The following is a 14,873-nucleotide window of genomic DNA, read 5'->3' as shown; positions in this document are numbered from 1 at the left end:
GTCTCAAAGGAACCATTGACTAGCAAGGCATCAAGCCAATGTGCCAGCAAAAAGAAGGGCCCCATAAGTCCTTACGTTTGAGATACGAAATCCCGTGGGACTCAAATCCTAGAGATGCAGATCTGGGATTGGAGCAAAGTCCTCCGTAGACACAAAACGTATATAAGAATTAGACTGTGGCTGTGGAGAATTACCAAATGGTCAAATACACCTCCTCCTCCCCCAAAAAAGCCTCCCAGAGGAGTTTTTCTGTTTCTCACCCAGTCTCAGCAGCGTCCCATGAGGCTTCTCTACAGAACAGGGGGCAGAGTTCGCATCACACTCATCTGAATCCTGGTTGACTTGGAGCCACAGTCGTTTCATGAATCATCCCTGCTTTTTTAAACGTCAGAACCCAAATGGCACCTTTCTCCAAGGGCACCTGCTTAGAGATCATTCGCTATCTTCAGGAACGGCGATGTTTTTCTTTAATTTTATAAAATGGCATGGCTTTCTGGTTCTCCAGGAAGAAGAGCACGGGACAAATGGGGCACTTTTCTGTGAGGAATGTCCATTCTGGCTACAGCACTTGGTCTTCATATCTGAAATACCACCAGGGGTAGTCTTCCCGCCATTGGAAGGGAAAGTGATGGCAAATACTATGCTCTCCAGGGACCGAACTGAAAGATTGTGTCCCACCAGCCACTTTCTTCTGAGATCTCGTTTTCATTTTATTCTTCTCCACACCCAAGCTCACAGACTTTATACACTGACAATGTTACAGATTGGCGTGCCCAGCTCCCCGTGATCAACTCTGAAGCTGAATGGCATGTGACCACAGCAACACCTAATGGCTGAGATGTTTTGGGGATGTAGAAGAAGAGAAAGGAACCTACCCAAGGCTTAGACATTTGTGTAAAGAATTCACTGTCATCTTAACCTAGAAAAGAAAAGGATGTTATAATATGTCTCTTCAAAATAGTGATCACACTTTACCAGACTACAAGTCACACAGAAGTGTCGCTCTGTGTTACATGACAGTGCTCTGGTAATTGCCTGCTTTACTTTAGCTCAGCAAGACTTTCCACTGCTAAGAAAACAAGGCGAACAAGAAGTCTGGAAAAGCTCAGGAAAGAGATACATGCCAATGAACAAGGTGAGGTGGGACCTCTGAAAACAGGGAACAACGTCCCTGCAAGACGCGCCTGGACCGTGAAAGAAATGCTCTTCTGTTGCTGGAACTGATGGTCCCCACCACTAATTCAGAAAATGTTTGCTCCACATTCTCAGCATTTTGATGTTTGCTTTTAATTTATGTTTTATAGCTGCGGGCTTTCACATCTGCCATTTAAACTGTCGGGCTTCCAGAGGAATTTAGTCCCTGAAGTGCATGTGTGAACACATAATCAGACATAAACAGGGGGTAGAGATGTGGATGGCATCAGGCATGTGCTGTAGCACAGACAGACAGACTCCTCTCAAATTCTCCCTGTCTTTGGCTGCCAGTATGAGATTCAAGACCCAGCAGCCTTTGCGTCTCCGACTGATCACAAAGCGAAGCCTAAAATAAATAAATATTTTATGTCTTCCCATTGCTCAATTCCTCTTGGTATTGACGGACATACAAAAATCCAGAAACTTCTAGCACATGCTGTTTGCTTGGCTGTGAATGTCCTTTTCCTTTCCTGCCCTGTTTTCCATTAGCTGAATTTCTAATCATCTTTGAAAATCCCTAGCTTTTGTGAAGTATCTCCCCAGAGGCTTTCTCTATACTCGGTTCCTTGAAAGTCTTAGTTCTTTCTCTTCTGTGCTATGTGTGTGCCCTGCGCCTTTCTGCTTCTACATCTCTTTCCCACATGGCAGTTGTCAGCTGACATACCTGTCTTGTCTCCGAGACTCAGAGGTCCCCTGCGTGAGGACTAAAATACCCCCACTCCCCTCCCCCACAGTCTAAATCACACCTAGCTCATGGGATGTATTCAGTAACTTTTGCACTGAACACAAAGGGGGAAAACAGATTAGAATTCAAGCTTACTTTAGATCTTTAAAGACTTTATATTAGATTTAATGGGAATGCGCAAGAGTCAGAGAATTATTTATCAAGTTTTCTCAGCCCAATTTCCCCTGATTCTGCGGTTCCTGTTTGGCTGGGCCCACGGCTATCCTCCCCCGAAGGAAATTTCCGTCCTAGCTTAGTGAGCCAGTAGTCCTCACTTCATCTGGGTCTGTGCTTAAGCATCACCTAGTCCAAGTCAAAAGACTTCCCTGAAAATGCCATCTGAAATAGAACCCCCCTGAACGCTCACACACACACACACACACACACACACACACACACACGGGCGCTGTTCACTCTCTATCCCCCTTCCTCTTTTCTTTGCATTAGTGATCTTCATAGCACTTAAATCTATCATAATGGAACGTCACATTTATTTGCTATTTTTCTCCCCCATTAGAACGTGGGTAGGAAGTTCGGTCGGCTTCGTTTGCTACTCTATCCTCAGTGCTGACACCAGGGCCTGGCTCAGAATCAGCATTCAGTAAATATTTACATGTGAAACAAATGAGTTCATCCTGGTTTAGGTAAGAAATCTTTAAGTCAAAAAAAAAAAAAAAAAAAAGAAAGAAAAGAAAAGAAATCTTTAAGTCAGTATTTCCCGAGGTGTGTTTTGTAATGTTAATAGATGTTACCCGGGAGAAAGAACTTTGGGTCCAGCAAAGTTCCATGGGTGTTCTCACTGTAGGACTCATAGCATTTACTGTGTTTGTGGACTCTGGGAAATCTCCGGTTAAGGACTAGGGTTACAATGCAGCACTTCCAAAGCTCAGGTCCTTTAGGTATAGCTATTCTAGATACCTTGTGGTGGGAGATGGTGGACCCCTGCATTTCCCACGGAGGGATCCTTGCTCCACTGTCACCACCCCTACGGTCTTTGGTGCACTTCACTGAGCCTCCCTCTATTATGCGCTGGATAAGATGCGCAGATGACTACCGCGCCCCTTATCTGAGCTGCGTATGTGTTCGTGCCTGCGAACAAGACATCAAGTGGGGACCAGCTGACGTTTGCCTTCCTGAGCACAGGCAGACGGGTAAGATCATGCTGCATTTCCAAGGAAATGTAGACCAACGACAAAAATCATTAAGATAATTTTTAAATATGCATGAAACCATGACTAATTTATAATTATGCCCAAAGGGAGAAGCAAAACATCTGCACACATATACTTAAAGTTTAAGTAAAGTGTTTCTAAGTAACATTTAGGAAACCTCTACCTCTTTATTTGATTTTATGCCTTATTAAGCACTAAAAGGGAAGCAAATAGAGTAAATGAAGACCAAGGGATGCCATTGCAAAAAAAAAAAAAAAATCTCTTTCCAAAGGGTCACCAGCGCATGTTGAAGATGGGTCCTCATAATCCTTCCATCAAGGAAGGGCATTTAAGCAACTCAGTCAAGAGCATGTGTCACTTATCACCAAAGACACCTGCATTGTGTCACTCTGGTTTCCAAACCCTCCTATTTCTCTCCTTTTCCAACCAGCTCCATTTTTTTCTCCCCCGTGCCAAGCGCTATGAAGAATGAGATACACCACGAGGCCCAGAGGTGTTCCTTTAACCAGCCACGTGAAAAAAATGGCAATAATAATCCTTCCCTGCAGGTATCACAGAACCATTATGAGGATGAAATATCATCCAAAGGCTTAGAAAAGAGAGGGGCACCTGGATGGCTCAGTCAGTGAAGTGTCTGACTCTTGATTTTGGCTCAGGTCATGATCTCGACATAGGGCGATCGAGCCCTGCATCAGGCTCCACGTTCAGCGTGGAGTCTACTTAAGATTCTCCCTCTCCCTCTGCCCCTACCTACCCCCCCCACCCCACTCGTACTCTCGCTCTTAAAAAAAAAAAGAAGAAGAAGAAGAAGGCTTAGAAAAGAGAAAAGACCTCTAGAACTCATTGAAGGCAGCAGCCTCATCTCCCCTGCAGCAAGTAGGGAGAGAAAAGTCCACGGAAAGTGGGACGACTACCTGGAATAGTGCTCCTGGAGCGGTGACTGCAGTGCGCTGAACGCTTTCCACGGGCTTCCACTGTGCTCAGCACTCTGCAAGCATTGTCCATTTTTAGATAATGGTCCCCACAAAAGCACCATGAAGAAAGTATCATCGTTATTATTCTCACTGTGCAGATTTGGATACTGATTCACAGTGGTTCTAGGGTCGGGCCATGGGGACTTATCATCGCTCTTCCTCTCTCTACTCACATCGGAACAGATATAGAAGGGACTGGTTACTTCTGGAAGCTGAAGCTGATGGAAGGAATAGTTGAGAACTCCTGGCTTATTCCATACATCCAGAGCACATCAAAGGAAAACATTTGAAATCAACAGACACCCATGAGCAGAAAGCAGGGGAATGAAGCCATCATTAACATGGATTTACATCTCCTGAACCGTAGTTCAGACCAGGAAGACGATCAGGACTAAGTCTCACCTTGGTCATTGCCTTCCACCCTCTTGTTCACCTCCCCAAACAGAAGGCAACAGTATCGAGGAAAATGGGGTCTAACACCGAGAGATCCTCAGGAGCTGGAGCCTTTATGCCCAGGGGTGCAGGGGTGCAAGGTTGAAGATGGTGAAGAAGGAAAGAGGACAGAGAGGACAGCCCAGATCCGAAGCCTATTTTGCAAGAGCTTCTGATCAAAAGTGCAGCTTTTTCCTGACTTTGAGGGGTTGCTGGGCCCTGAGCCTACTGCCCTTAGTCCCCTGGGATCCTGCCCTGATGGCAGTAGATGAAGCCTGAAGTGAGAGCGGCATATTCGGGAAAACTCACCAGAAGCCTCTTGGATTCTCTAAATCTCAGTTTCACTCATTTACCAAACAGAGAGAATACTGCCCACCTTGCAGGACTGCTGTGGACTAAATGAGATGGTAATGTGAAAGTTTTATGAAAACTATAAAGGGCCCCACCCTGGCTTGACTATTGCCTGATGATTCTCCTAGGACAGTTGACGTCTCCTTTCAATGACAGTACATTTAAAGAAAGCGTTTGATGGTGGATGACGGAAAACCATAAGCATCATGACTGATGCGTGAACCACACAGGCCGGATGACCGGGAAATGCCGTGTAGGCCACCATGACTCTGTACTACACCTTACCTACAACTGCCCTCAGGACTTTGTCTGACTTTCCTATTCCTGGGTCTACTTCTCCAGGTTTATAGTTTCTCTTTGTTCCAATGTAGCCCATATATGGAAATACTATACCATGTAAATTCTAGTGTAGAAATACAAGGAAATGTTGACCAAAGCAGGGTCTCCATCTGGAACAGTCAAGTTAAAACAACCACAACTACAAAACACAAAACAAAAGCAAAAACTCCACAAAAGGCAGACTCTCTGGGACACTATTCACTGAATAAATGCCATTTTTGTGGCTACTGCCAATCACCCCTGACAGTTTATAACAGAGAAATCCTCTTTCCCCTTAACATGTACTTGAAAGATGCCCAATATCATCCCAAAACTTCACTTGTCCAATTTAAAGATCACAAGTTTTAATCTTCATCTTTTACCAAATCTCATCATCACTTGATAAAAGATTCCCTTCAAGGAAAACAAAAGGTTCCCACTTTAGAAATGCATTTAAACACATGAAATCTCATTAAAAAAATGAAGACAAAATATTATCATTTGGCTTTAAGATGTTTAGAAGTTAGCAACCCCACCTCTGTTTCAGTACTCTTTGGTCAATCCGTCCATTATTAAGGGTTTCCGCTGCATAGAAAGATGGCGTCTGCTTCCCACAGTTGGCTGGACTAGGGGACTGTTCATCTCTGTCACCAAGAAAGAAGAGTTGGGTTAGGAGCTATTCAACAGGAGCCACAACTGTTGACTTTCATGGCAGCTCTGAGGGTAGAAGACAGCCCATAGTGACACCATAATCAGTGTCCACCTTCCATCTCCACGTTCAGGTTACAACTAAGGGAACTGAAAAAAAAGAGGATACGTTGGAGTCATCTCACACAGTGGTTCATATAGGCCAGGAGGTAGACTGATGCCTGTTCACAATGCTGTTTGCACCCATCAGTTGTATTATAAATGGTGTTATGGCCATCCTTTCCTCTTTGAGATGACGGTGATAATAGAATGTATCTTTATTGGTTAATATCTCTAATCTGCCAAAAAGCATAGTCATTAACTCTTTATCAGATCCTTCTCCACTCCTGCCATTCTGGGGGGACTTTTATTATCTGTGGAGTCTAATACCTGTAGAACCACAGTCCACTAACTCCCTCACTTCACAACTAGTGCAACTGGAGCCCAGAAGGAAAAGCAAGTTGCTCACAACCTCAGGCTCCTAGTAGCAATGCCAGGAGTTGACCTCAGTCTTCTGACTTTCTGGCCTGGGATTTCTTTACGAGCTCCAGCAAGAACAACCACCAAAAAGCAACTGCAAATACTCCTACCTATTACATAGCCCTGTGATTTGCTGAAGTCCCAATCGAATGCCAAATATCCTGTCCAGATGTGGCCTACAAATACTTTTCAAAATAACATCCTAGGCAACCAGTAGCCATTAAAAGAAACCTGCACTCAAGTTGAAACCCATCTGCAATCTCTGATCTAGAATGCCATTATCGACTCTTGAGAAGGAGTCTTAAGCATCATGTAGTCTACCGACTTCATTTTGCAGTTGCAACTAAAAAAAAGCCAAGCAAATCTCCAAGGTTAGATGAGTAGCTATCATCAGAACAGAGGTTTGAATCAAGTGTTTTGATACCTAGCTTCAGGGTTCTTGCTACTACACCCAGTTTCCTATCTTTAGTCAGCACTTCCTGAAAGGGTCTAATTAAATAGCATATTCTCATGCCTCTTTCCATTATCATTTTCCCATGTGAAAATATATTTGTCACATGACAATATATTTGACAATAAGCAAATACAGCCAATAAGCACTTAAGCCAAGTATAACCCATAACCCCACCTGCAGCTGTGCCTTTGTACCAGATTAATTTAACTAATCCTTAAAGTGAATAAGCTACTCACTGGGTAGAGTGAAAAGCCCCCACTCATAAATCCCTGAACTACCAAAATTCTAAGTCTTGGCTACACTTGAAAATGGCTTTCTTCACCAGGGTAGCGAAGTTTAATATTTAACATGAGACTACTTTGAAGGAGGAAAGATTTTCTCAAAGATTATGATACAACCAACTTCAGTGTGAATTAACATGAAGTTAGGTACTGTATTACTTTTCGCAACCTACAGATGAAGCAACAGGAACGTCAACATTTACCATAATCAATCCAAGGCAGTGGTAGAACCAGGAATGAAGCCCAGATTTCCTGGCAGTCCAGCTAGCTCTCATTTACTGGAGAACACTGTAAACTGATCTGCAGTGGAAACAAGGCTGTCTGTTTCCTTCTAAGCCGTGCCCAAGGCAATATCAAGATTCCAGTCAACTGAAGGGAACTTCCAACTCAGAAGTCCAACTCATCCAAGAATGCTGGGAAATTACTTTGAATGCTATTTGAGGTTCACACCCACCCTTTTCTGGAAAGGAGTAAAAGCACGCAACGGGAACTTCATCAAAAGTCACATACTGAAGAGTGTGATTTTACATGGACATGTCAAAACAATGTTTAGAAGAAATCCTTCAAAGAAGTAAGACAGTAGCATCTCCTGGCCAACCACGGACCACTCCTTCAAGACCACCTGTCCCCCTCCATGTTCCAAATATCCAAATATTCTAGAAATGAAATTCCTTAGGCCAAGTCTCTCTAAAATTCCATTGCTTCTCAAAGAGCAAGACAGCAATATATATTATTATAGGTTTAATCTGAAAAACTAAGACATAGAATGAATTTCATCAAACATCATAATCTTACTTTAAAAACTAATGAGTAATTGGTCTGCAGCAATTATTTAACCCTAGAAACATAGCAAAACGTCTCAAGTATGGGAAAAAAAACAAGTCAGAATGCTTGAAATGATCCTGAGGTATAGATTTGTGAAGCGAACATTTTAATTTTGTAATTCCTACAATCGCTCCTTTCCATTGCTGAAGTCGGTGATAAGAAAACAAACAAAACCATCCCTCAACCTCAAAGGCACCACAGATTTTTCTACATAATTTTTGTGGGATGTGATCATAGCATTCAGTATTCTAAGAACACCCCTGAGAAATTAGAAAACTCACTGTGGCAAGAGTCTTTAGCAAATTATACTGCAAAAGCCTCTAAAGGAGAATATAAACTAGTTACTATAAGAAATACTTGGCAAATAAATAAATACATAAATAAATGAACCGTTTTGGGGGAAAGCAAAGAAGCGGCGAAAGATGCCTTTCCTAAAACCTGATTTTAAAAAGACCGAAGCTGCAGGAGTCCATTTGCACCTGTGTTCTATGTACACTCGAACCACTTACTCCAGAGCTTTCTATGTGGTAAATCCCAGTTCAGAGGCTTCCCTAACGATTGGAGTCAGTGTTTAAAAAGCAGTGCATTAAAAAAAAAAAAAAGAAGAAGATGTATCCTGATTCATAAAACTTTGCAAGAGTGCCCTTAATGCAGGTATTAGAAATACTGTACACACTTTGCTGCAAACGGTCACAGTTTTCAAAGAGCCTCCCCCCCCATGTCATGTTATAGCATCATCAGGAAAGCACCGCATCAAAACTAAGGCCATTCAGGAACACACTTACTCCAGGGCTGCTCCTCCCTGAGCGAGAGGGGCTGTTTCTCTAGGGCTTCCAAGGGACTCCAGTCTTGGACTCTTCTGCTTATATTTTTTAATTAAATCCATCAGAACAGCCTGGTGCCCAATTTTCTTTACCAGTTGCTGAACCATCCGATCATTAAGAGCTAGAAGAGCGGCCCCACTTACTTCTTCCTCTGGGAAAAGAAAAAAGAAAAAAAAAAAAGGCTCTACATGCTTGCCTGGTAAAGCACCGCACACACAACATTCTGAACAGGAAAAGTCATTTCTGGTGTTGAAAGGATCATCTAAACTTGTCCTCTGAAGTTATACAATTCTCTCTTTTTTTGACAAAGAGAGAACCCTAATTCCCATCACTCCCAACGGGGCTCTGCTCCTAGCAAAGTATCAGAACATGGAGTCACAATGAAACTTTTTGCTTCCCCGCCAAGGCCTCCCCCCTCCCGATGCTCTGTACGAGGCGTTATCTTTATAAGAAAAAAAGGTTTCTCAGAAAATCGTCCTTAATAGTAACTCCCAGGCAATATGCAATACTTGCAAATCCAGCACTGAACAGAACTCATGCTGCATTCTTTAAGGACAAAAGCGGTATCAAATGCAAAGAGCCGAGATGTATTTTGACTAGCTCTGACTACTTTGCTTTATTTCAGTTCTTTTTCGAATATTACATCCTCCTCTGGATGTGAGGTCAGATGCAAACTTTGCCACAGTCAGTAAAGAAAGGAAGTTCCCCCAACTCCGCATCCACATTCGCATGCATTAGGCAGCAAGAGTAATCAATTATCGGTAACAGAGGCCACTCCATATCTAGGCTGCTCCATTCATATTTTTTCAAAGTGTAAGCAACTCACCTTGAAACCTATGAACTAGCTCTCCTAAGTTTTTCTCCACCAACCAACTGCAGACCTCATCAACTGACCAAGTTTCCATGGCTGTGTCCTGTGAATACACCTGTAGAATAAAAGGTCAGAGAAGGATTCTTCAGTTTTTCTCTCTGATTGTTGTACTTTTATTTTTATTTTTTTTTCCAATCAGCTCTCTAATCTCAGCTCCTCCCTTTGCCAGACTCTTTGAGACTCTCAATACAAAGCTTCTTTAAGATTACTCTTTCCCGAATACACATCTAAAAGTTGCTAATAAAACAAATACTCTTTTTAAAAACGAGGCTGGTTTGAACCTATTTCCTAGTCTCATTTCTTGAATTTCTTCACCTGCTCCTACTTTTTTCCCACAGGCATCCCTCAGCTTTACTAACAGACAGCCAAAGCCGTACAATGGTACCCAATCCTGTACCATTAACACCCAGGTCTCTTCACAAAGAAAAGAAAGGTGTGAAATTCACCACTACTAGGCTCATCAGGAAGTGGTTGACATTTACAAAAGGGGTGGGCAGGGGAGGAAGGGAGGAAGGATCAGATAAAAGCCTGACAGAGATACTTAGTAAACCAAGACTGTTTAACCCCTTGTGGCTCCCAGCTCGGAAAGAGCTTGTCAGGCTTCTGATTACTTTGGTTTAACAAGAGGAGAAAGTGGGAGCCAGATTTCTCAGGAGAATCTGAATGTTTCTTTCCTTCTTTTCATTAATACCCTTATATATTCTATCCAGTACTAGAACTTTATTAAGCAGCACTATGATTGGTAACTAGGAAAAAGAAGCACGTTGATTGAAAACTTTAAAAGAATTTAGTTGGGCAAATTTAAAAAAGGAAAGTAATTAAATATGTTAATAATCATGCAGTGAAGGATGTATATATAAAGTTTGCAAGGTATGTTCTTCAACTACTCAGTTATTTTTACCTGCCACTATTCTGCAACTGCTTAGAAAACTTTAAAAAGTGTATCAATTTCGAGGATGCCTGGCTTGCTCAGTTGGTTAAGTGTCTGCCTTCAGCTCAGGTCATGAACCCAGAGTCCTGGGATCGAGTCCTGCATGGAGTTCCTTGCTCATTGGGAAGCCTGCTTCTCCCTCTGCCTGCTGCTCCTGGTCTTTGTGATTTCTCTCTCTCTCTGACAAATAAATAAATAGACTCAAAAAAAAGCATAAAAGTATAAAAGTAATTTTTAAAATTTCTCTTAATAGCTCGTTCCCTGTTTTTTATAATTCAATCCAAATTACTTTAAATGGACCAGGGAGGAACAGAAAAAACTTAAAACATTTTCATCTTTAAGCATTATTTTCTATTTCATCTTTTAATCTAAATAATGCAGATTTACTTGTACATCGAGACGCTGACTCTTCTATAAAGACGACACAAAGCTACTCTTAGAGAAATGGAAGCATAAGGAAAGATACAAATATTTATTAGATTATGGATTTAAATTTTATTGCTAGAAGTTCTCAAAATTAATATTATTGTATTTTTCATTTGGGTGGATTTGAGTCTGTTAGGATTTCCAACATCACAGTTAGCAGGGCGGGGAGGGAAAACATGTTTACCTTTCATACTGCAACAATCTGAAAAGATAACGGTCTTCAAAATTCATTTCCTAGAAAACAAGTCCACTTCAAAGTAATAAGCTACATTCTCATATGCATTCACAAACACCAAGTTGCAAAACTGAAAACAAGGGTTAAATATAGAAGAATGTCTTGCTGAATTACAGCAGTGGATTTAATTTGCTAAGACAACAGTAGCCACAGAACTCCTCCCTTAGGCTAAGCTGCAATAGCACGGTGTGAAAAGTCATTATTTGCGAGACTCTGGTGTAAATTAAAAATCACACCTTCCTGTCACACTTCTGGCTTCCTTGTGAAGAGTAAGACTTTAAAAAAATAATAGAAAAGAAAAGGAAAAAAAACCCACAATTCTCTAAACTCCAAGATTAAAAGGTATGCAGAGCAGAAGATACTGCCCTGTGGCTGTCAATGGGTAAAAGGCAATTTGAAAATAAAATAAGTACATGGAAACCTTCTCATATTTTTAAATTCCCAGCTACTTACCTAATTCTACTTCCGGGAAAAACAAAACAGTCATCAGATTATAACTTCATACATACATAACCAGATTAAAGAAGTGTCCTTTTTGACCATTAGTTTTCTGAGTATTTAAGAAAATAAAATAATATCTCTTCCGAGACAATGTAACATCTTTAAGTAGCAACCTTGCATCTTCTGCTCACATAAATAATGGATATATTATTTATGACCTTATATTTCATAAAGGAACAGAAGATAAGTCAAATGAGAAAATATGTATCCAGCGGCTTTACTGCGTATCCAGCAGTTTCAGAAACATCTGAAACAATTTCGAAATGTGAGGCTAAGTATTATCACTAAATATTTTAAGGCAAGATAATAGAGAGTAACATAAGAATGTTATGTGTGAATACCCTAGCCAAAGCATTTTCATTATTCAATTAGATTATACTTTAATAAATTTGTAGTAAATATTAAAGGATCACATCTAATTAAAGCCAGGAAGAGATAAGGCTTCAGCTAAAGCAGCCTAAGGGCAAGTTTTATCTAATAAATTTGTTAAAGCTCCAAAGGAGGAGAGTGCCAGCTGCCGTGCATGTGGTTTATAATCTTCAAGGGCGACGTGGCATGTAACAACATCAACCGCAAATAAGCACTTCTAAAGAAAATATGAAAACATTTTTTCATTTTTCTTGCTGCTTGCATTTTTCTTTTTCTATTCCCAGGGTCCCAAAGCTGAGGCAACCAAAAGATTTTTTAAAAGCTTTGCTGGTGGCATGAAGTCCTCTCCTGGATCCACGCCTCGTGCTGTCCTGCCCGGCAAAGGACGTCTCTTACCGTGGCTGTACCTGAAGGAAGAAGCCATTTAGCAAAAATCAGATTCCGTTAGCGAAAAACAAGGAAGGGGGAGGAACCAAAACATGGGTATAGGGCACTCACGTCCAGGCAATTCTCTCGGGAGCAGCTTTGCTACTGCATGAAGCAATGACGTCATTGCACTCCAGTGAAGCGAATCATCTCCTCCACTTCGGGCCATTGTTCATTCCATCACCAGACCAGAAGGTATGAAAACTGGAATAGTCAACTCGAATACCTTGCCCACCTTTGTCATCAGAATGTTTGCTGCCTAGGTAGCTCGGAGCTAGGTGAATGGTGATAAAGAAGCTAGAAGCAAGCCTTACCAAGAACATAAGACGTGTCCACAAGCAGAAAATAATAATGATGGGTGCTGTAAAAAGCACTCTGGGCTGGATTTTCCCACTCTCCTGGAAATGGATTGAATGAATCTTAACTTGGAATCTGAACAAAAAATACAGTTCAGTGAGTGAAGGAGGCAAAGGCAGTGGAATCAATAGAATGCAATGAAAGGAGAAAGCAAATAAACAATAAACAAGTCATATTTGGGGACCTGTAGGTGGACCGGACTGTCTGGAGTGGCAAGAGCAGACAGAGCTGAGAGATCACTGGAGAGCTGGGAATCCCGAGTTCCCAGCTGACCGATACACGTCAGCTTAGGGAAGTCATTGACTTGGTCGCTTATTCCACGCTTTAGAAGGATTATTTACACAGCCAAGCCACATAAATTACAGGAAATGGTCTTTCTTGAAGTCAATTGTGTATGACGAGGAAGGGTTTAGCTTTTAGTAAACATTCCAATAGGCACCAATTTTCCTTCATTTTAGAAAGACAGATGTTTATATTAATCTCTCAAAAAAATTATGGAAATAGGGGTGCCCAGTTGCAGTTGGTTGAGCACCCAACTCTTGGTTTGGGCTCAGATCATGATCTCAGGGTGGTGAGATCGAGCCCCACCTCAGCTCTGCACTCAGCGCGGAGTCTGCTTGGGATTCCCTCTGTCCCTCCCGCTTGTGCTGTCTCTCTCTCTCTCCCTGAAATAAATAAATAAATCTTTTGTTTAAATTATGGAAATAAAACTTTTAATTTTTTTTCATAAATCACTGGCAAAAACAGAATGAGATCTACAAAGTTAACTGACACCAAGCAAATGAAACACACCGACCCGGGTTCTCAATAGACATTAAGTTGAACCATATGAAATTGCCATTTTTTGTACCTATAAGAATCCCAGATCAGTAATTTCTTATGGTTGAACTTACCAACCAAAATCTTGATTTTTCTGAAAACTACTAAATTTTTCTGGGTTCCTTGTGTCCAGCAAAACTTAGCAGAGGTATCTGTAATTCACATCACCCCCAAGAAACCTGAGGGAGAGGAGAAGTGGGGAACACAGTAATAGAGACTTAAATTTTATATATTTATATCTATGAAGAAACTAAAGAACAATTTATCTGGGAGGTTAATCAAACTAATGAAAAAAATAGCAATAGGTCAGGATCCCAGGACTTTCGGGACTTTTGAGTCACAAACACCCAGGTCTTTTGGCCTTTGAGTCAAACTTAGGGTTCATCCTTGCTTCTGCCTACTTGACTGTTAAAGCTAATGGGTCAGCAACACAGACTGCAATCCTCAGGGCTCTTGCCAGAGAATACTGTGAGCTGTGCTGTTAACTTTTATCAGAAGCTGAGTGTGTAACTGAGAAGTCTTGATAGTCTGAAGCTGTCAGTTCTTCCAGAATTAATTTATGAATTCCAATGAAAGTTCAAACACTGTTTTATGTTTTTACTTAACTATGGTACTTGTGTTCATCTACAAGGACAAATGGGCAAAAGGGGACACATTCTTGGCAAAGGATTTGCTTTCCCAGATGTTCAAAAGTCCTATAAAATTATAAGTGTAAAAGCATGATACTGGGGCAAAAGAGGACAGATCATGGAAACAGAATAGAAATCTGGAAACAGAAATATACATATGGAAGTATTAAAAAGACATTGATTCAGATTAGTAGTGAGAGAAGGGATTATTCAACAGATTTTGTTGGGACACTACCTCATATCACCGATAAACGGAATTCCTCAGATGAGTTAAATAATTAAATATGAAAATTAAATGTAAAAGAATTAAAATAATCTAAAACAAGATTATAAAATAAAAATAAGGGGCGCCTGGGTGGCACAACGGTTAAGCGTCTGCCTTCAGCTCAGGGCATGATCCTGGCGTTATGGGATCGAGCCCCACATCGGGCTCCTCCGCTGTGAGCCTGCTTCTTCCTCTCCCACTCCCCCTGCTTGTGTTCCCTGTCTCGCTGGCTGTCTCTATCTGTCAAATAAATAAATAAAATCTTTAAAAATAAATAAATAAATAAATAAATAAATAAATAAATAAATAAATAAAATAAAATAAAATA

At 41.1% G+C, this 14,873-nt stretch overlaps 1 protein-coding gene across 1 annotated transcript in view; it reads right to left on the bottom strand.

Moving 5' to 3' along the window:
* Positions 1 to 9,636, bottom strand: part of SAMD3 (sterile alpha motif domain containing 3) — a 43,587-nt gene extending 33,951 nt beyond the window's left edge. The window contains exons 1-3 of the mRNA XM_026504792.4: positions 9,543 to 9,636; positions 8,678 to 8,867; positions 5,702 to 5,809 (exon numbers count right to left, since the gene is read on the bottom strand). Of these exons, the coding sequence (XP_026360577.2) occupies positions 5,702 to 5,809; positions 8,678 to 8,867; positions 9,543 to 9,621 (377 nt within the window). The 5' untranslated portion in view covers positions 9,622 to 9,636. The remainder of the gene's footprint in view (positions 1 to 5,701; positions 5,810 to 8,677; positions 8,868 to 9,542) is intronic.
* Between the last annotated feature and the right edge of the window lie 5,237 nt (positions 9,637 to 14,873).

This window comes from Ursus arctos, unplaced genomic scaffold, assembly GCF_023065955.2.
Source record: "Ursus arctos isolate Adak ecotype North America unplaced genomic scaffold, UrsArc2.0 scaffold_13, whole genome shotgun sequence".
NCBI lineage: Eukaryota > Metazoa > Chordata > Mammalia > Carnivora > Ursidae > Ursus > Ursus arctos.
This window is presented reverse-complemented; position numbering and strand designations above follow the sequence as displayed.